The following is a 15,751-nucleotide window of genomic DNA, read 5'->3' on the forward strand; positions in this document are numbered from 1 at the left end:
GAGGTAATTTGGACTAAAACACATTTAAACTAATGAGTTGACTAGTATTTTAGCTTGATTATAAACGCACTAATGGGCTCGCACTAAGTGCAGAACTCATCAACTTATGAACAGAGCAGCCTCGCGCGAGCAACATCGCCGCTCGTGCTCGTGCTGTAAGTTCAAAGGGACTGTGTCAGTTGGGGAACTTTCACGTGACGAAGTTTAGTCAAATGAAGTGGTTCCTCACGAGCAGACGCACAGCCAGAGCGCAACAGGCGCGCGGGACTCTCGGAGGGGCTCGTGAGGAAAAACTTTGAATGAAGAGTTTGTGTAACCCGATTTTTGTTTTGGTGCAGTAGTTTATTCTTTAAATATATGTCGCCATCATTTCCCTCTCTTATCGCTGGTAGAACGTCGGTGTTTGGGATTAGCCATGGACCTGCAGAAATCGAGCAACTTTAACTGGCGCGTGAACATGTTGAAATGGCTCCTTGGCTGCGCGTGTTGCCTGCTGAGCCTGGGTTATAATTTGGACGTGCAGCACTCTTTGAATTTCAACGGACCCAATGGATCTTTATTTGGCTATTCAGTTCTGGTTCACAAGCACCAAAAGACCCCGTGGTGAGTTCCTGGAACTTCTGACTGATATGTTAGACTGCGCAGATGGAGTTTGAAACATGTGTAACGCTGATGTATTTGGTATCTTATAGCGAATATAACGCTTTATACTAATTTCCCTGACGGTTAAAAAATGTTAAAATATCATAAAATCACTTGTGCATAACGTTCACTAAAATTGGCATGTATATAGTCTATATCCCAGTAGTGTTCATCAAAAGGATATGTCTAATTATACCAGCTCTGTTATAATAATGATATTATACTACTCGAAGATGCAGAAACCGTTTTATTGAAGAGTATTTTATTTGGAGGCTTCTTTCCTAGGCTGGTTGTCGGAGCCCCGGAAGCAAGCTCCAGCTTTTACCCGAGCGTTATAAAACCTGGAGGGATTTACAAATGCAGTATTTCAACCAGGAACTGTGAAGCGCTCCAGACTGGTGGGTCATCTCTGCAGGCGGCCGACACGACAGATTTGTTTGTTTTGCATTGTTTTACTCTGTTTCTCTCTCCATTTCATAAACCAAGTACACCTTTTGTGTGTGTTTTTCTTCGTTCCTGGTCAAATCCCGAACCCGAATTTGTCCTTAACGGAATGATTACTCGGAGCCCCGCCGTTCTTCCTCCTACTTTTCTTTGACTCGTGGTTTCATGGCCGTGGAGCTCTGGGCGACTCCTCTCGCGCTGCGCTGCGGCGCGTGCGGAGGCGGAGTTGTGGATCTCCTACGGTAGGTGTCCGGTTGGTGTCACGGTTGGTGTCCGGTTGGTGTCATGCTGTACGAGTGAACCGCCGTGCAGGCTTATCTTGCTGTTGTTGCGCCCTCCAAATGTTGCCTTGCAGTTGCGCAGGAAGCACAAAATAAAACATCTTTCTTCATCCTGGAAAATACTTTAAACTCTGAGGAGAGGAGCTAATGCTTCTGCTGTAATAAATAAATGTTTTAAGTTTGGGATTGAGATTGTTCTGCTAAATTGCTGAATTATCAAAACTTGTAAAGTGTCCAAAATATTTCACGTGGACCCAATGTCCACCATTAAGTACAGTGAATGTTCTCAACCAGCAAGATGCACCACAGTGGTTGTTTCTGAAGAACTGTTGTCCATGGAAAACGTATCTAAAAGGTTTAGACTAATCTGCACTTAGATGCTGGAGGGCAAATCAAGATGAAAATGTTTAATCTCACTAATCCCGCAATGTATATAAAATCACTAATCCCACAATGCACAATCATATTAATCCCACAATCATGACGTTCATGTCTCCACTGAAAGAGACAGCCTTCAGCACACGGTGCAGTCCGGCCTGAAGCGCCCCTGGTCACGCTAATCTCAGAGGGCATTCAGATGCCAGGCAGACTGTCGGGTGGCAGCGGCACCAGTTAAAGGCGTCACTCCAACACTTTTAGCCACCGGGCCACGCCTCTGGTTCCGGTGAAATTGTGAAGTGGCAGCCTGGGTCCCTCTTTGCCTGGTTTGGCGTTCAGAGTGTTTGGCATCCAGCGGACCCTGGCATCACCAAGCCATGAAAGGCAAACATGAATCATAGGTAATTCAGAGTTCATTCATCACATAGCACTGCACACTTTAGTGCTTTAGTGCTTAGGTGTATTGAAGATGCTAAACACTCACCAGGGTGTCCCAGGGTTGATGTGCACAGATGTACAGGAGTTCAAACCTCTTAGGATTATTTTCAGTTGAAGATTGGGAGAGAAGCATGGAAGCACAATTTCTTGAATCATGTGAATGCTGTGGTCATTAAAACTCTTCCACAGCCTTAATTTGGAACACGTGAGTCCGGAATCTGGGTTAAATCCAGAGCGCTTCAGTTTTAAGGGCGTGGAGCTGAAAATGTACTTTTGAAAGAGGGTGTCAGGCCTTAGTTCTGTTAGTTCTAGTTCTGATATTAGTCAGCAGGTTTTCTTCTGCGTTTTCAGGCCAAATGCAGAAGATCAAGCTGCTGGGTTTGTTGCGTTTCATGTTCTTGTGCAGTGATGACTGTAATGAGACTGTGAGGTTCAACATGTGCTATTCTGACCTGATCGCTGACATCGAGCTAATTGAGCTAACAGTTTAGTTTTATTAATAATGCCTTGGAGTGTATGGACAGGAATTCCTGACAAACTGAATCATGTCGGTGGAAAAACGTGACATGCTATTATATTGTTCTGGCACCATCTGATCTCTTTACTGGAAAAACAATACATGCAGGACTGCATTTAAAACAGGAAATGCTGAAATCATGTTAGATCACATATGTGGTTACATTCCAAAATGAAAAATAAAAGACCCATTACATTGATTTATTGTTAATCTGTTAACATAAAAACGATGTGTGAGAATTTGTGTTTATTGAAGTAAATGCTAAATCTGTCTCTGAACTAAGTGCAGGCCATCTTGAAATGCAATCAACTCACAGCTAGATTACATTCTGCTGTTTACTGTGAATGTGTTGAAACAAAACACAATACACGTCACTGCGTTTCAGCTAAACACAATGCCGTACGCATGCTATAACTAAAAGGAATTTCTGTCTAATCACAGCCTGCTGATTTGGGCCCATCCAGATCACCTCACTCCTAGTCACTCACTGTTTATCAAAACTTCTCTCTTGGTACCGTCATCATTTAGATGCAGTGGTGTGAGCTTCTCTGGTTTATAATGTTAATGAAATGTTCAAGAAAAGTGGACTGGCAGATTTGTTGTGAGAGGATCTTAATGTCCTCACAGAAATGGAGGATGTGTGATCACCCAGTGCCTCTAAGGCAGAAGAGATGGGTTAGGGTTAGGTTTTAGGGTTGGGTTAGCGTTACAGAAGTGATGGGTTAGGGTTAGGGTTTATGGTTTAGGGTGAGGGGTTAGCGTTACAGAAGTGATGGGTTAGGGTTAGGGTTTATGGTTTAGGGTTGGGTTAGTGTTACAGAAGTGATGGGTTAGGGTTTATGGTTAAGGGTTAGGGTTATAGAAGTGATAGGTTAGGGTTAGGGTTATGGTTTATGGTTTAGGGTTCATTAACTAACAAGGGAAATATGATATTATGTATTTGGTCTCTCCCAACAAATCAGCTCCACAAAGCAAAACCAAACTCCTCTCCTGCCCATACTTGAGTATATGTATGTGTGAGATAACTTAGACTAGCACAGATGGGTGGGTTTGTGGTGACTTACATTTACCTGACACTGTAAGTATCCAAAGCAACTTACAATTATGACTGAGTACAACTTGAGCAATTGAGGGTTAAGGGCCTTGCTCAGGGGCCCAACAGTGTCAACTTGGCAGTGGTGGAACTGGCAACCTTCTGATTACAAGTCAAGTACCTTAACCATAGTGAAGTACCTTAACCACTGCACTACAATTGAAGAGACAGAGGGAGGGTGGGTGGGTGCGTGCGTACATGCGTATGGTGACTTGCGTACACTGCAGGGATGGTGTGTGTGTGTGTTGACTTGCATACAACTGCAGAAATAATGTTTGTGTGTGTGTGAGTGTGGTGACTTGCATACACCTGAGATGGTGTGTGTGGTTTTCTGGAGCAGTAACACTGCTTGTGTTTGGACCTTTGCACAGGTGTGGAGCATTGTGGGAAAACATGCCTGGCTGAGGGTGATAACCAGTGGCTTGGTGTCAGCCTGTCCAGACGAGCCTCCAATGGGGATATTCTGGTATGTGACCCACTTCACCCAACCTCCCACTTAACCTCCCCACCTCAGCCGCGGCCAGTGAGCTGTTGAGGTGATGAGCGGAGAAGGTGGCTGACCTCACAGTGGGTGCACACGTCAGTTTTTGAAGCCACATACAGAAAGTGGTTCTGTCATCTGGATCCTTTCGGTTTGTGCTGTGTGCACCTGTGATATGTTGAATGACTTTTAAAAGCGACAGTGTCAACCGTTTATTAATACAAAATAAAAGGCCCAGAAACACCTGTAGGCTAGCCTAAAGTGTTTTTAAAACCAGAATTAAGAAACAAACCCTCAGTAATCTCTAGATTGTGCATTCCTCAGATTCTCTACAATGGTGCTCCTGACTTTTAGAGCTGTATGTGAAAAGATGCTCCAAATGTGAAGGTGCAGGCAGATCTAGGGATTAGCAGAAGGCCTTCTTCAATTTATGAAGTGGTCTTACTGGGTTAACATGCTTTAAACTGGGTTAGAATGCCAGGATAGGACCAATGTCATAAGCAAACCTTTGTAAACAAAATACAGTTGAATTAGAAGGGTGTAGTATGCATTGACTTCTCTTTTCCTGGGAAGCATGTGAGCTGCTGTGTTGTAAACTTATCGTGTGTTTAAAGAGACTGAAGGACGAACAACCCAGCACACACCCCAGCAGCTCCAGCGTGTGTGTCACTCTCCACTCTCCAGGGCTTGCATATGCATTATTTACTTTCTTAAATGATTCAAATGCCTATTTAAACCCATGTTGCTGTTTCTAGACTGTACCACGGGTGGGTGGTTCTGTTCTGGTCTGCCAGTCATGCAGGATTAGAAAAGGTCTGCTGAGTCTGTCTCGTTATGCCCCACACAAAGGCCCCTTTTGTGCATGCCTGTGCTACTTCTAATTCCAGGCCTGCGGACATCGCTGGAAGAACGTCTTCTTCGCCAGGAAAGACAACCAGAACAAACTACCGTACGGCGTGTGCTTCAAGATCAGCTCTGGTTTCAGCCACACCACTCAGTACATCCCCTGTTACAGAGGTATGGGGCAGCTGTCACGTCACTCCGACAGACGCCGTTACCGTGAGACGCGTGTCTTTGCATCCGTCCGTTCGGTGAATGAACAGAGGTGGCTGTAAATACGCTGCTGAAAGACGGTATGTGTTTATTCAGATCATCAGAGGAAGTTTGGGGAAGACTATGGATCCTGCCAGGCTGGGATCTCAAATGTCCTCACCGAGGTAATTTTGACAAGAAAGGAGGAAAAAGCATCTTACATTATTTAGTATTTTACATTATTCAGTGTGTTGGTGCATTTTTGCTGCTCTGAGAGCAACAAAATAATTTATATTATATTATAACACTCTCATGACTTAGAAGACTTACTAATTTTTTTGAGAGCAGTTATATAATAAGGTAACCCATTGATTTAATTAGTTATGACATTTCATTCATAGTTTAAAAAAATTCACAAGAAACATTTATTTCTTAGAAACACTGCACAGTTTGGGAATGTTACCAGTGTGTCACCATCTGTAGCTGTTGGTTCTCAGTGCTCCAGTCCATTGTCAGTCGGTTCTGACGTCCAACACCCGTCAGACACGAGCCCCTAAGGCGCGGATGTGTTTCACCCTGTGCGCCTCTGCCTTGCAGGACCTGATGATCATGGGAGCTCCTGGTAGCTTCTACTGGACTGGCACTGTGCTGGTGTACAACGTCTCCAGCAACGTTGTGGCAGCCTACGTGGACGATGACAGCACGGTCCTCTACGGCAGCTATCTGGGTGAGGCTGCAGTGGACCGTTCACTGGGTCGATTTTCCTGGTTATGTAAAGCTTGCTGTGCATTTGCTGTGAAGCTTACCGAAAGCTGTATAGGAGTAGGGTGTTTATTACGATGACCACATTCTTCTTTGAACAAGAAGCTAGCAGTCTAAGGTTCTGTGGCTTTTATTTACTGCTACAGAGCAGAGTGCTCAGAGGTCAGATGAGGCGCCGCGTTAGATCTTAGTCCATGTGCACGTCCGTGGCCCCAGTTGAAATGAGCACGCAATGAAAAATGTAGTACAATATTCATGAGCATACAGTATCTACAAGAGGCTCCTTGAGCAGGTGTTTGCATGTTGAAAGTATTTTCAAAGTATTTTTTAATTCTTTTTAAAACACTTTTTATCTTATTGTGTCAGGTGTAAATGCTAAGATGTCTCACTCAACAACAATGTTCTTAGCTGTGACATTCTTTCACGCTCAGTTTTGAGCGCTCATGTCATTCAGATGCTTATTGCATCCACTTCAAAGGCTGATGGGCTAACCGCACTGGTGTGCTAACCACACGGCTGAGCTAACCGTGCTAACCACGCAGCCGGGCTAACCATGCTAACCGTGTTAACCCTGCATCTGGACTAACCATGCCAACCACGCGGCTGGGCTAACTGCGCTGCTGGGCTGGTGTGCTAACCAGGCTAACTGCACTGTTGTACTGGCCATGCTACTGTGCTAACCACGTGGCTGAGCTAACTGTGCTAACCACGTGGCTGGGCTAACTGTGCTAACCACGTGGCTGGGCTAACTGTGCAAACCACGCGGCTGGGCTAACCTTGCTAACCACGTGGCCATGTTAATCGTGCTAACCACGCGGCTGGGCTGACCGTGCAAACCATGCGGCTGGGCTAACCTTGCTATCCACGTGGCCATGTTAACCGTGCTAACCATACGGCTGGGCTAACCATGCTAACCACGCGACCATGCTAAACAGGCTAACTGCGCTGCTGTACTGGCTGCACTACCGTGCTAGCCGCGAGGCTCTGCTCACCGCGTTGTCCGTTCCCCTGCAGGCTACTCGGTGGGTGCCGGCCATTTCCTTCACCGCGACAGCATGGAGATAGTGGGGGGTGCACCTCAGCACGGTCAAGCTGGCAAGGTGAGGGTTAACACTGGTTCTGCTTCTTTCAGAATTCAGTTCAGTTCAGTCACCTTTACACTTGTTATGTGTGTATATATATCCAAATTAAATGAAACTGAAAAGCTAAAATGAAAACTCCTCACCCAGCCATCACCCTTTGACCCCATGACCCATCAACAGTGCTGTTGCTGTGTTAAGGGTTTGCAGCAGGAAGTGTTAAGTTGTTGTATTGTGTTAAGTTGTGTTGTGTTAAGTTGTGATGTGTTAAGCTGTTGTGTTGTGTTAAGCTGTTGTGTTTCAGGTATGTGTTCTCTCCCATCTGCAGGTTTACATATTCCAAGTCGAAGGCAAAACTCTGAAAATCGTGAACGAGACCAGTGGCTCTCAGGTGACCCCTACTGTGCACCTCCACACACATACACACACACACACACACACACACACACACACATACTGGAAAACTGGTAAAACATAAACAACAACAACAGCCCACGATAAAGCCTCACATTGCAGTGACAAATAAATGAGAAAGCCAAACATATTGAACAGAATGAAGTGATTTCCTGGTGTGGCACATGCAGCACTGCCTCATTGTTTGTTTCTGTGTGTGTGTGTTTGTTTGTTTGTTTGTTTGGCAGCTGGGCTCGTACTATGGTGCGAGTGTGTGTGCAGTGGACCTGAATGCTGATGGGCTGTCTGACCTGCTGGTGGGAGCCCCCATGTATAGTGTTGTAAGGGAGGAAGGGCGTGTGCACGTCTACATCAACCAGGGCCAGGTGTGGAGCTACACCTTATACTACACCCTACACACTACACCCTACACTTTATACTACACCCTACACACTACACATTATACTATACCCTACATAATACACCTTATACTACACCCTACACACTACACCTTATACTACACCCTACACAGTACACCTTATACTACACCCTACACACTACACCTTATACTACACTCTACAGTACACATTATACTACACCCTACACACTTTATACTATACAGTACACCTTATACTACACCCTACACACTACACCCTACACTTTATATTACACCCTACACACTACACCCTACACTTTATACTACACCCTACACACTACACATTATACTACACCCTACACACACCTTATACTACACCCTACACAGTACCCATTATACTACACCCTACACACACTTTATATTACACAGTACACCGTATACTACACCCTACACCTTATACTACACCCTACACACTACACCCTACACTTTATACTACACCCTAAACACTACACATTATACTACACCCTACACACTACACCTTATACTACACCCTACACACTTCACTTTATACTACACAGTACACCGTATACTACACCCTACACCCTACACACTACACCTTATACTACACCCTACACACTACACTTTATACTATACAGTACACCGTATACTACACTCTACACACTACACCCTACACTTTATACTACACCCTACACACTATGCCAAGACTCACTAAATATATAATTAGGAAACCGTCCCGCCTGTCTCCTCTCTGTGCAGCACTGGGTCTGAGCAGTACCTCTCAGTCAGAATGATGAGGGTATTAACTGTGAACTCTTACCTACGCTTAGACTTTGAACTGGGTTTCAGAAACTCAATACCAACATTGATCTCAGCATCCAAGGTTGTCGTGATACATGTTTACCAGGTTCTGTGTCAAATATTAACTAGCTCTAACAGGAGCTCTATAAACAGCAGTATTGTTGAGGCTTCTGGTTGTGTGTATCCTGACAGAAGTGGCTTTAGCGGTCACTGGAGGAGTTCTGCTAATTGTCTTTGTTCATTCAGGAGCCTCGGACACTATGTTTGGATAAGGAGCACAAGGCCTTGTTTACCCGTGTGTGTGTGTGTCTGTGTGTGTGTGTGTGTGTGTGTGTGCGCGCATTCTGTATTCTCCGAGTACATGGAGGGGTAGTATCATTAGGCTAAGAGATTCGGTTTGAAAAGTGTGTGTGTGTGTTTTAATGCACTTAGCAGTGCTTATCTGTTATATTCCCCAAGCAATTCAACAAAGACGTACCACACAGTTTGGCTCAAATAGCTTAAACCATTAACAGCTTAATGGCTAATTAGATGGAATTACATAAACCAAGGTTCTCTCTCTCTCTCATATATATATATATATATATATATATATAGAGAGAGAGAGAGAGAGAGAGAGAGAGAGAGAGAGAGAGAGAGAGAGCGAGAGAGGTAATATCAGTCAATCAATCAGTCAGTGATTGATTGATTGATTGATTGATTGATTGATTGATTGATTGATGTATTAAAAATTGCAGTGCAGTACATGAGGTTTCCTGAAGACCAGGACATTTCAGGCACAGTTCCTTCATCTTCTGCTCTCCTTGTCCTACTGCTAAATCTTCACACCTTTGACCTCAGCACACTGCAGCAAATACTGCATTTAGTCCTCCTGCACTGAAGGGGGCAGAAGGGTGACATGGTGTGTTTGCTCTTCACAGGCTAGCATGAGTGAAGCGCCCTTCAAGCTGGTGGGCCGAGACTCATACGCAGCACGATTTGGAGAGACCATCACTGACCTTGGTGATATCGACAACGACGGCTACCCAGGTGAGACCCCAGGACAACCGGCATAAATAACCTCCATTCACAGCACCACACTGTATGAATCCGCTGGACAGCTACGCCCTTGCCCCCCACCCTCTCTCACTCCTCTGGGTCACAGTGCATATCTGAGTCATGGCCTGCAGTCTTGTTAATACTGAATGGAAACTGTTGTGCTCTGTCCCAAATTCCAATTACTGGGAAAAAATTGTGGCCATTTCCGTAGTGAAAATAAAATCCAGACAATCCCACAACTTCTCTCCGCTCCAGAAACCTGTTTGCACATGATCATTGTCCTTAGCATTGAATCCCACTTTGACAGTCTCATCTAATCCGAGAATATGTTTGCAGAAAGCCCAGTTTTAGTACATTTGTCTGTTCAGACTCAGCTCTGCCAGAATGTTGTCATGTCCCACCTAAAGATGCATCTGAAGTCAGACATACACAGTGTGGTTTTTTTGTCTGTTTTTAAGGCCAGATTTCAGCATGATCATTTGAATATGTATATGAATATATGTGTGAATTATTAATCACTACAATGTACTATTTCAATAGGCTGTGGCTCTGTTTAAGCGAAAGTAATTAATAAAAACATTATGTTAATAACAAAATGTTATTAACATTTTATTAACATTAATAAAACAAATTTGCTTGGTTTTCAGTTGAAAAAATATCCTTTTGGCACAGTACTCCTAAGAGTGGCTTGACTGACTGACAGATGTATTAAAATGTGCACTGTGAGAGTTCCTGCTTGTCTCTGTTCTGAAGAATCTGTACTGCTGTGACTCGTCCGAAGAGTCTATACTGTTGTGACTCGTCTGAAGAGTCTATACCGCTGTGACTGTTTCATTGATGATATACTGCCGTAACAGTGATTGTTTGGGTGACTCTCGTGTGCTGACTGTGTTTCAGATGTGGCGATTGGCGCTCCCCAGGAGGAAGACCTGCGAGGTGCTGTGTATATCTACAATGGGAGGAAGGGCGGGGTCACAGCCAGCTTTTCGCAAGTATGTCTGCTGTCTGCAGAGTGATCACACTCCTAGCATGGGGTAGGGGGCTGAGGGGTGGGGGTTGGCGGAGAAGCGGGTCCGCCCCTTCCCCGCTGCCTGTCTGTCCACATATCAGAGTTCTCCATCCTGTCACAGGCTTGTTCTGTTCTGCGTGTACATAGAATTGCTGCAATTTCCATAAACTACTGGCTTCACCCCCCTGAACAAAAGAAGTCTGAATACACAGTTTACAACCGTGCAGCGCTATGTGTGTGTGCAGGGTGTGTGACACTTCCTGAAAAGGCAGCAGTACTGAGTCAGCGATAGCTGAGCATGAATGAGATGTTATCCATGTCCTCTTTTCCCCTTCTATTTTGGGGGATAGACACTGTGCATAGCATTGTTAACACATTCTCAGAAGAGGAATTTTAGGCTGGTTCATGAATGGTGTGTGTGTGTGTGTGTGTGTGTGTGTGTGTGTGTGTGTGTGTGTGTGTGTGTGTGTGTGTGTGTGTGCACGTTTTGACCTATAGCGAATCACTGGTTCCGTGCTCGGCAACAGCCTCAGAATGTTCGGCCAGTCTGTGTCTGGAGGCGTCGATGTTGATGGCAATGGTTACCCAGGTAATGCCTTGCTTCTGTCGCTATGATTTTGTTTTTATTCCTACTGATACTAATAATGGATTACTTTATTCTGTAAGCTGTTTAGAGTAGGAAACTAAGGCTGACAGGATTTCCTGTAGCATGTGTGCAACATCCGTCAACATCCACGCTGGACCTGCATGAAACTCAGATCTGACCTCAGCAACTTAGCAGCTCCATCCACAGCCGCTCAAGTGTGTTGCCACAATGTGAATAAACACAGCCTGTGTAACGTTCCCCCGGATCCACGCTCACACACACAGAACAGACACTGTTCTCATCATGGTCTCCTCGAGCTTAAAACACTAGATGAGTCTCATAAAGTTTTTAGAAATATTGAGATATATTTTAGGTATGTTGTGAGACAGGCTGCATATATAAAGTATTTGGGACGGTGAAGCACTGGCATTCTGTGTATGTGATAGGGTTTAGTGTGTATGATATTGTGTGATAGGCTATAGCGCATGTGATAGTGTGTGTGATAGGGGATAGCGCATGTGAGCGCGCGTGTAAGAGTGTGTGTAATGTGATAGAAGGGTGTTCTTGTCCTTTTTTGCATAATCCTCAGTGTGTTTTTTATCTGCTGAAATGGTTTGCATTTCTAAATATTGTCTTTAATTTACATATGAATCTAAATAAAAGTTCCTGTTTTGCAGATGTGGCAGTGGGAGCTTATCTGTCCGATTCTGTCATAGTGCTCCGGTAAAAACAAATAAAACAGATTTAACTGTTTCATTTAAAGATTTTGTCCATGCTGAACACATGTGCTGCTAGGCTATAAACTATATCTGTTCATCTCATGATGTTTAAGTAGCAAAACCATCATAAAATGCACAATGTAATTAGACAGTCTAATGTAATTAGGCTGTTTAACCCATATTCTTTAAACTTTAGGGTCAGTGGCTGTCATGATCTGGTGCTGCCGTTGACCAATGACGTTCCTGCATTTTCTCTGGCTCCTCCCCCTTTAGGACCCGCCCAGTTGTGATGGTGGAGGCGTCCTTGTTGCTGCCGGCCAGCGTGAACCGCTCCGTGGCTTTGTGCCATGAGCATGGCCTGCCTGCCGTGTGCGTGGAGGTCAGCGTGTGCTTTAGGGTCAAGGGCAAGCAAGTACCTGGACACATAGGTAAGCCCTGCCTCCTGTTACCCCGCCTCTTGCTGCCCAGCCTCCCATCCCCCCCCTGCACTTGATTCTGTACCTCTGTGTGCAACTCTTTTGCCAGAACATTCGGGGGGGGGGGCATTCCCACAGTCTTTCGGACTCTCGGAAGAGCGTTTCTGTTCATATGTTATAGACTTGTTTGTTTTGACTTTCTCTCGCCACAGTCTTGCTGTGTAGAATTTACCTGCCCACTTTATTTATAAAGTCCATGTCACACGCAGCAGCCAAACACAGTGCTTCACATAAAACACGGAAGAAGAATAAAGCTCGTTACATCCTGAAATGTACCACCTCGGGAAGGCCTTTGCCAAAAATAAAAGGAAAACGTTACAATTACAGTCTGTTAGGTGCAACTTTGCTTTTTTTTGCATCCGTGCTGCAAGGCCCCTCGCTTGTAAAAGGTGGAGAGTGAACTTAAACAGGGACTGAGACTATCATTCTGGGCCTGGGACACCCGGACCCTACTGTACGCGTAGGAGGGGTACTGGTCTGTACAGTATATGTTGACTGAGTGAGTCTGTGTCTCAGACCCTGACCACAGTACCTTATCTCACAGTACCCATTACCTGCCACACCCTCGCCTCCAAGGTGGCCGTTACAAGGCCCCGGTGTGTGGCAAGGACTGAGCTCACCGAAAGGCTGATAATGCTGTGTGGGTAAACGGAGGAAGACGCTTAGGGAAACTCAATTCGGAGAAACCTGGAATGTGAGTTAAGGGAAAGGGGTTACCATTAGAGGCTGAGAAACAGAAACCGTTAGAGGCTAAGACAGAAATGCTGCAGACAAATGACCGTGAGAGCCTGAGACACAGAGACTCTTCTGCGGTTTCCCACATCTCTATCTGCTACAGCTCAGCCCAAATGTGTTGACTTCTTACACTCCCACCTCAGGGTTACAGCATCAGCGCTCTGAAGCCTCTCATTGGCTGTATAAGATGTTCCCAGCACCGGAAGAGAATAAAAATGTGGATATTTAATTATTAATAATTACTATTATTATTCTTTATTTATAAGAACAGGGGAGTAACAGCGATTACACTGCAATGCATTTCACATCCACTGGGGTTTAGAACATTGCGTGTTCACCATAGAATGAAACGGAACCATTTAGAACTACTTTACACAATATTTAGAACTACTTTCAACCTTTAGAACTACTTTACACCACCTTTAGAACTATAAACCTTTAGAACTACTTTAAACAACCTTTAGAACTACTTTACACAATATTTAGAACTACTTTAAACAACCTTTAGAACTACTTTAAACAACCTTTAGAACTACTTTACACCATATTTAGAACTACTTTAAACCTTTAGAACTACTTTACACCACCTTTAGAACTATAAACCTTTAGAACTACTTTAAACAACCTTTAGAACTACTTTACACAATATTTAGAACTACTTTAAACAACCTTTAGAACTACTTTACACCATATTTAGAACTACTTTAAACCTTTAGAACTACTTTACACCACATTTAGAACTACTTTAAACAATATAGAGAACTACTTTACACAATATTTAGAACTACTTTAAACCATTAGAACTACTTTACACCACCTTTAGAACTACTTTACACTACTTTATAGACTTGTTTGTTTTGACTTTCTCTCGCCACAGTCTTGCTGTGTAGAATTTACCTGCCCACTTTATTTGTAAAGTCCATGTCACACGCAGCAGCCAAACACAGTGCTTCACATAAAACACGGAAGAAGAATAAAGCTCGTTACATCCTGAAATGTACCACCTCGGGAAGGCCTTTGCCAAAAATAAAAGGAAAACGTTACAATTACAGTCTGTTAGGTGCAACTTTGCTTTTTTTTGCATCCGTGCTGCAAGGCCCCTCGCTTGTAAAAGGTGGAGAGTGAACTTAAACAGGGACTGAGACTATCATTCTGGGCCTGGGACACCCGGACCCTACTGTACGCGTAGGAGGGGTACTGGTCTGTACAGTATATGTTGACTGAGTGAGTCTGTGTCTCAGACCCTGACCACAGTACCTTATCTCACAGTACCCATTACCTGCCACACCCTCGCCTCCAAGGTGGCCGTTACAAGGCCCCGGTGTGTGGCAAGGACTGAGCTCACCGAAAGGCTGATAATGCTGTGTGGGTAAACGGAGGAAGACGCTTAGGGAAACTCAATTCGGAGAAACCTGGAATGTGAGTTAAGGGAAAGGGGTTACCATTAGAGGCTGAGAAACAGAAACCGTTAGAGGCTAAGACAGAAATGCTGCAGACAAATGACCGTGAGAGCCTGAGACACAGAGACTCTTCTGCGGTTTCCCACATCTCTATCTGCTACAGCTCAGCCCAAATGTGTTGACTTCTTACACTCCCACCTCAGGGTTACAGCATCAGCGCTCTGAAGCCTCTCATTGGCTGTATAAGATGTTCCCAGCACCGGAAGAGAATAAAAATGTGGATATTTAATTATTAATAATTACTATTATTATTCTTTATTTATAAGAACAGGGGAGTAACAGCGATTACACTGCAATGCATTTCACATCCACTGGGGTTTAGAACATTGCGTGTTCACCATAGAATGAAACGGAACCATTTAGAACTACTTTACACAATATTTAGAACTACTTTCAACCTTTAGAACTACTTTACACCACCTTTAGAACTATAAACCTTTAGAACTACTTTAAACAACCTTTAGAACTACTTTACACAATATTTAGAACTACTTTAAACAACCTTTAGAACTACTTTAAACAACCTTTAGAACTACTTTACACCATATTTAGAACTACTTTAAACCTTTAGAACTACTTTACACCACCTTTAGAACTATAAACCTTTAGAACTACTTTAAACAACCTTTAGAACTACTTTACACAATATTTAGAACTACTTTAAACAACCTTTAGAACTACTTTACACCATATTTAGAACTACTTTAAACCTTTAGAACTACTTTACACCACATTTAGAACTACTTTAAACAATATAGAGAACTACTTTACACAATATTTAGAACTACTTTAAACCATTAGAACTACTTTACACCACCTTTAGAACTACTTTACACTACTTTATAGACTTGTTTGTTTTGACTTTCTCTCGCCACAGTCTTGCTGTGTAGAATTTACCTGCCCACTTTATTTGTAAAGTCCATGTCACACGCAGCAGCCAAACACAGTGCTTCACATAAAACACGGAAGAAGAATAAAGCTCGTTACATCCTG

General features: G+C 43.8%; 1 protein-coding gene across 1 annotated transcript in view; it reads left to right on the forward strand.

Annotated features, from left to right (window-relative positions):
* Positions 1-232: 232 nt before the first annotated feature.
* itga4 (integrin alpha 4) overlaps positions 233-15,751 on the forward strand; it is a 30,341-nt gene continuing 14,822 nt past the window's right edge. The window contains exons 1-14 of the mRNA XM_027022280.2: positions 233-603; positions 928-1,040; positions 4,165-4,259; positions 5,162-5,291; positions 5,424-5,491; positions 5,904-6,033; positions 7,083-7,168; positions 7,476-7,538; positions 7,789-7,926; positions 9,656-9,764; positions 10,671-10,765; positions 11,281-11,371; positions 12,046-12,091; positions 12,361-12,515. Coding sequence (XP_026878081.2) covers positions 416-603; positions 928-1,040; positions 4,165-4,259; positions 5,162-5,291; positions 5,424-5,491; positions 5,904-6,033; positions 7,083-7,168; positions 7,476-7,538; positions 7,789-7,926; positions 9,656-9,764; positions 10,671-10,765; positions 11,281-11,371; positions 12,046-12,091; positions 12,361-12,515 — 1,507 coding nt within the window. The 5' untranslated portion in view covers positions 233-415. The remainder of the gene's footprint in view (positions 604-927; positions 1,041-4,164; positions 4,260-5,161; positions 5,292-5,423; positions 5,492-5,903; positions 6,034-7,082; positions 7,169-7,475; positions 7,539-7,788; positions 7,927-9,655; positions 9,765-10,670; positions 10,766-11,280; positions 11,372-12,045; positions 12,092-12,360; positions 12,516-15,751) is intronic.

This window comes from Electrophorus electricus, chromosome 2 (genome assembly GCF_013358815.1).
Source record: "Electrophorus electricus isolate fEleEle1 chromosome 2, fEleEle1.pri, whole genome shotgun sequence".
In the NCBI taxonomy this organism is placed as follows: domain Eukaryota; kingdom Metazoa; phylum Chordata; class Actinopteri; order Gymnotiformes; family Gymnotidae; genus Electrophorus; species Electrophorus electricus.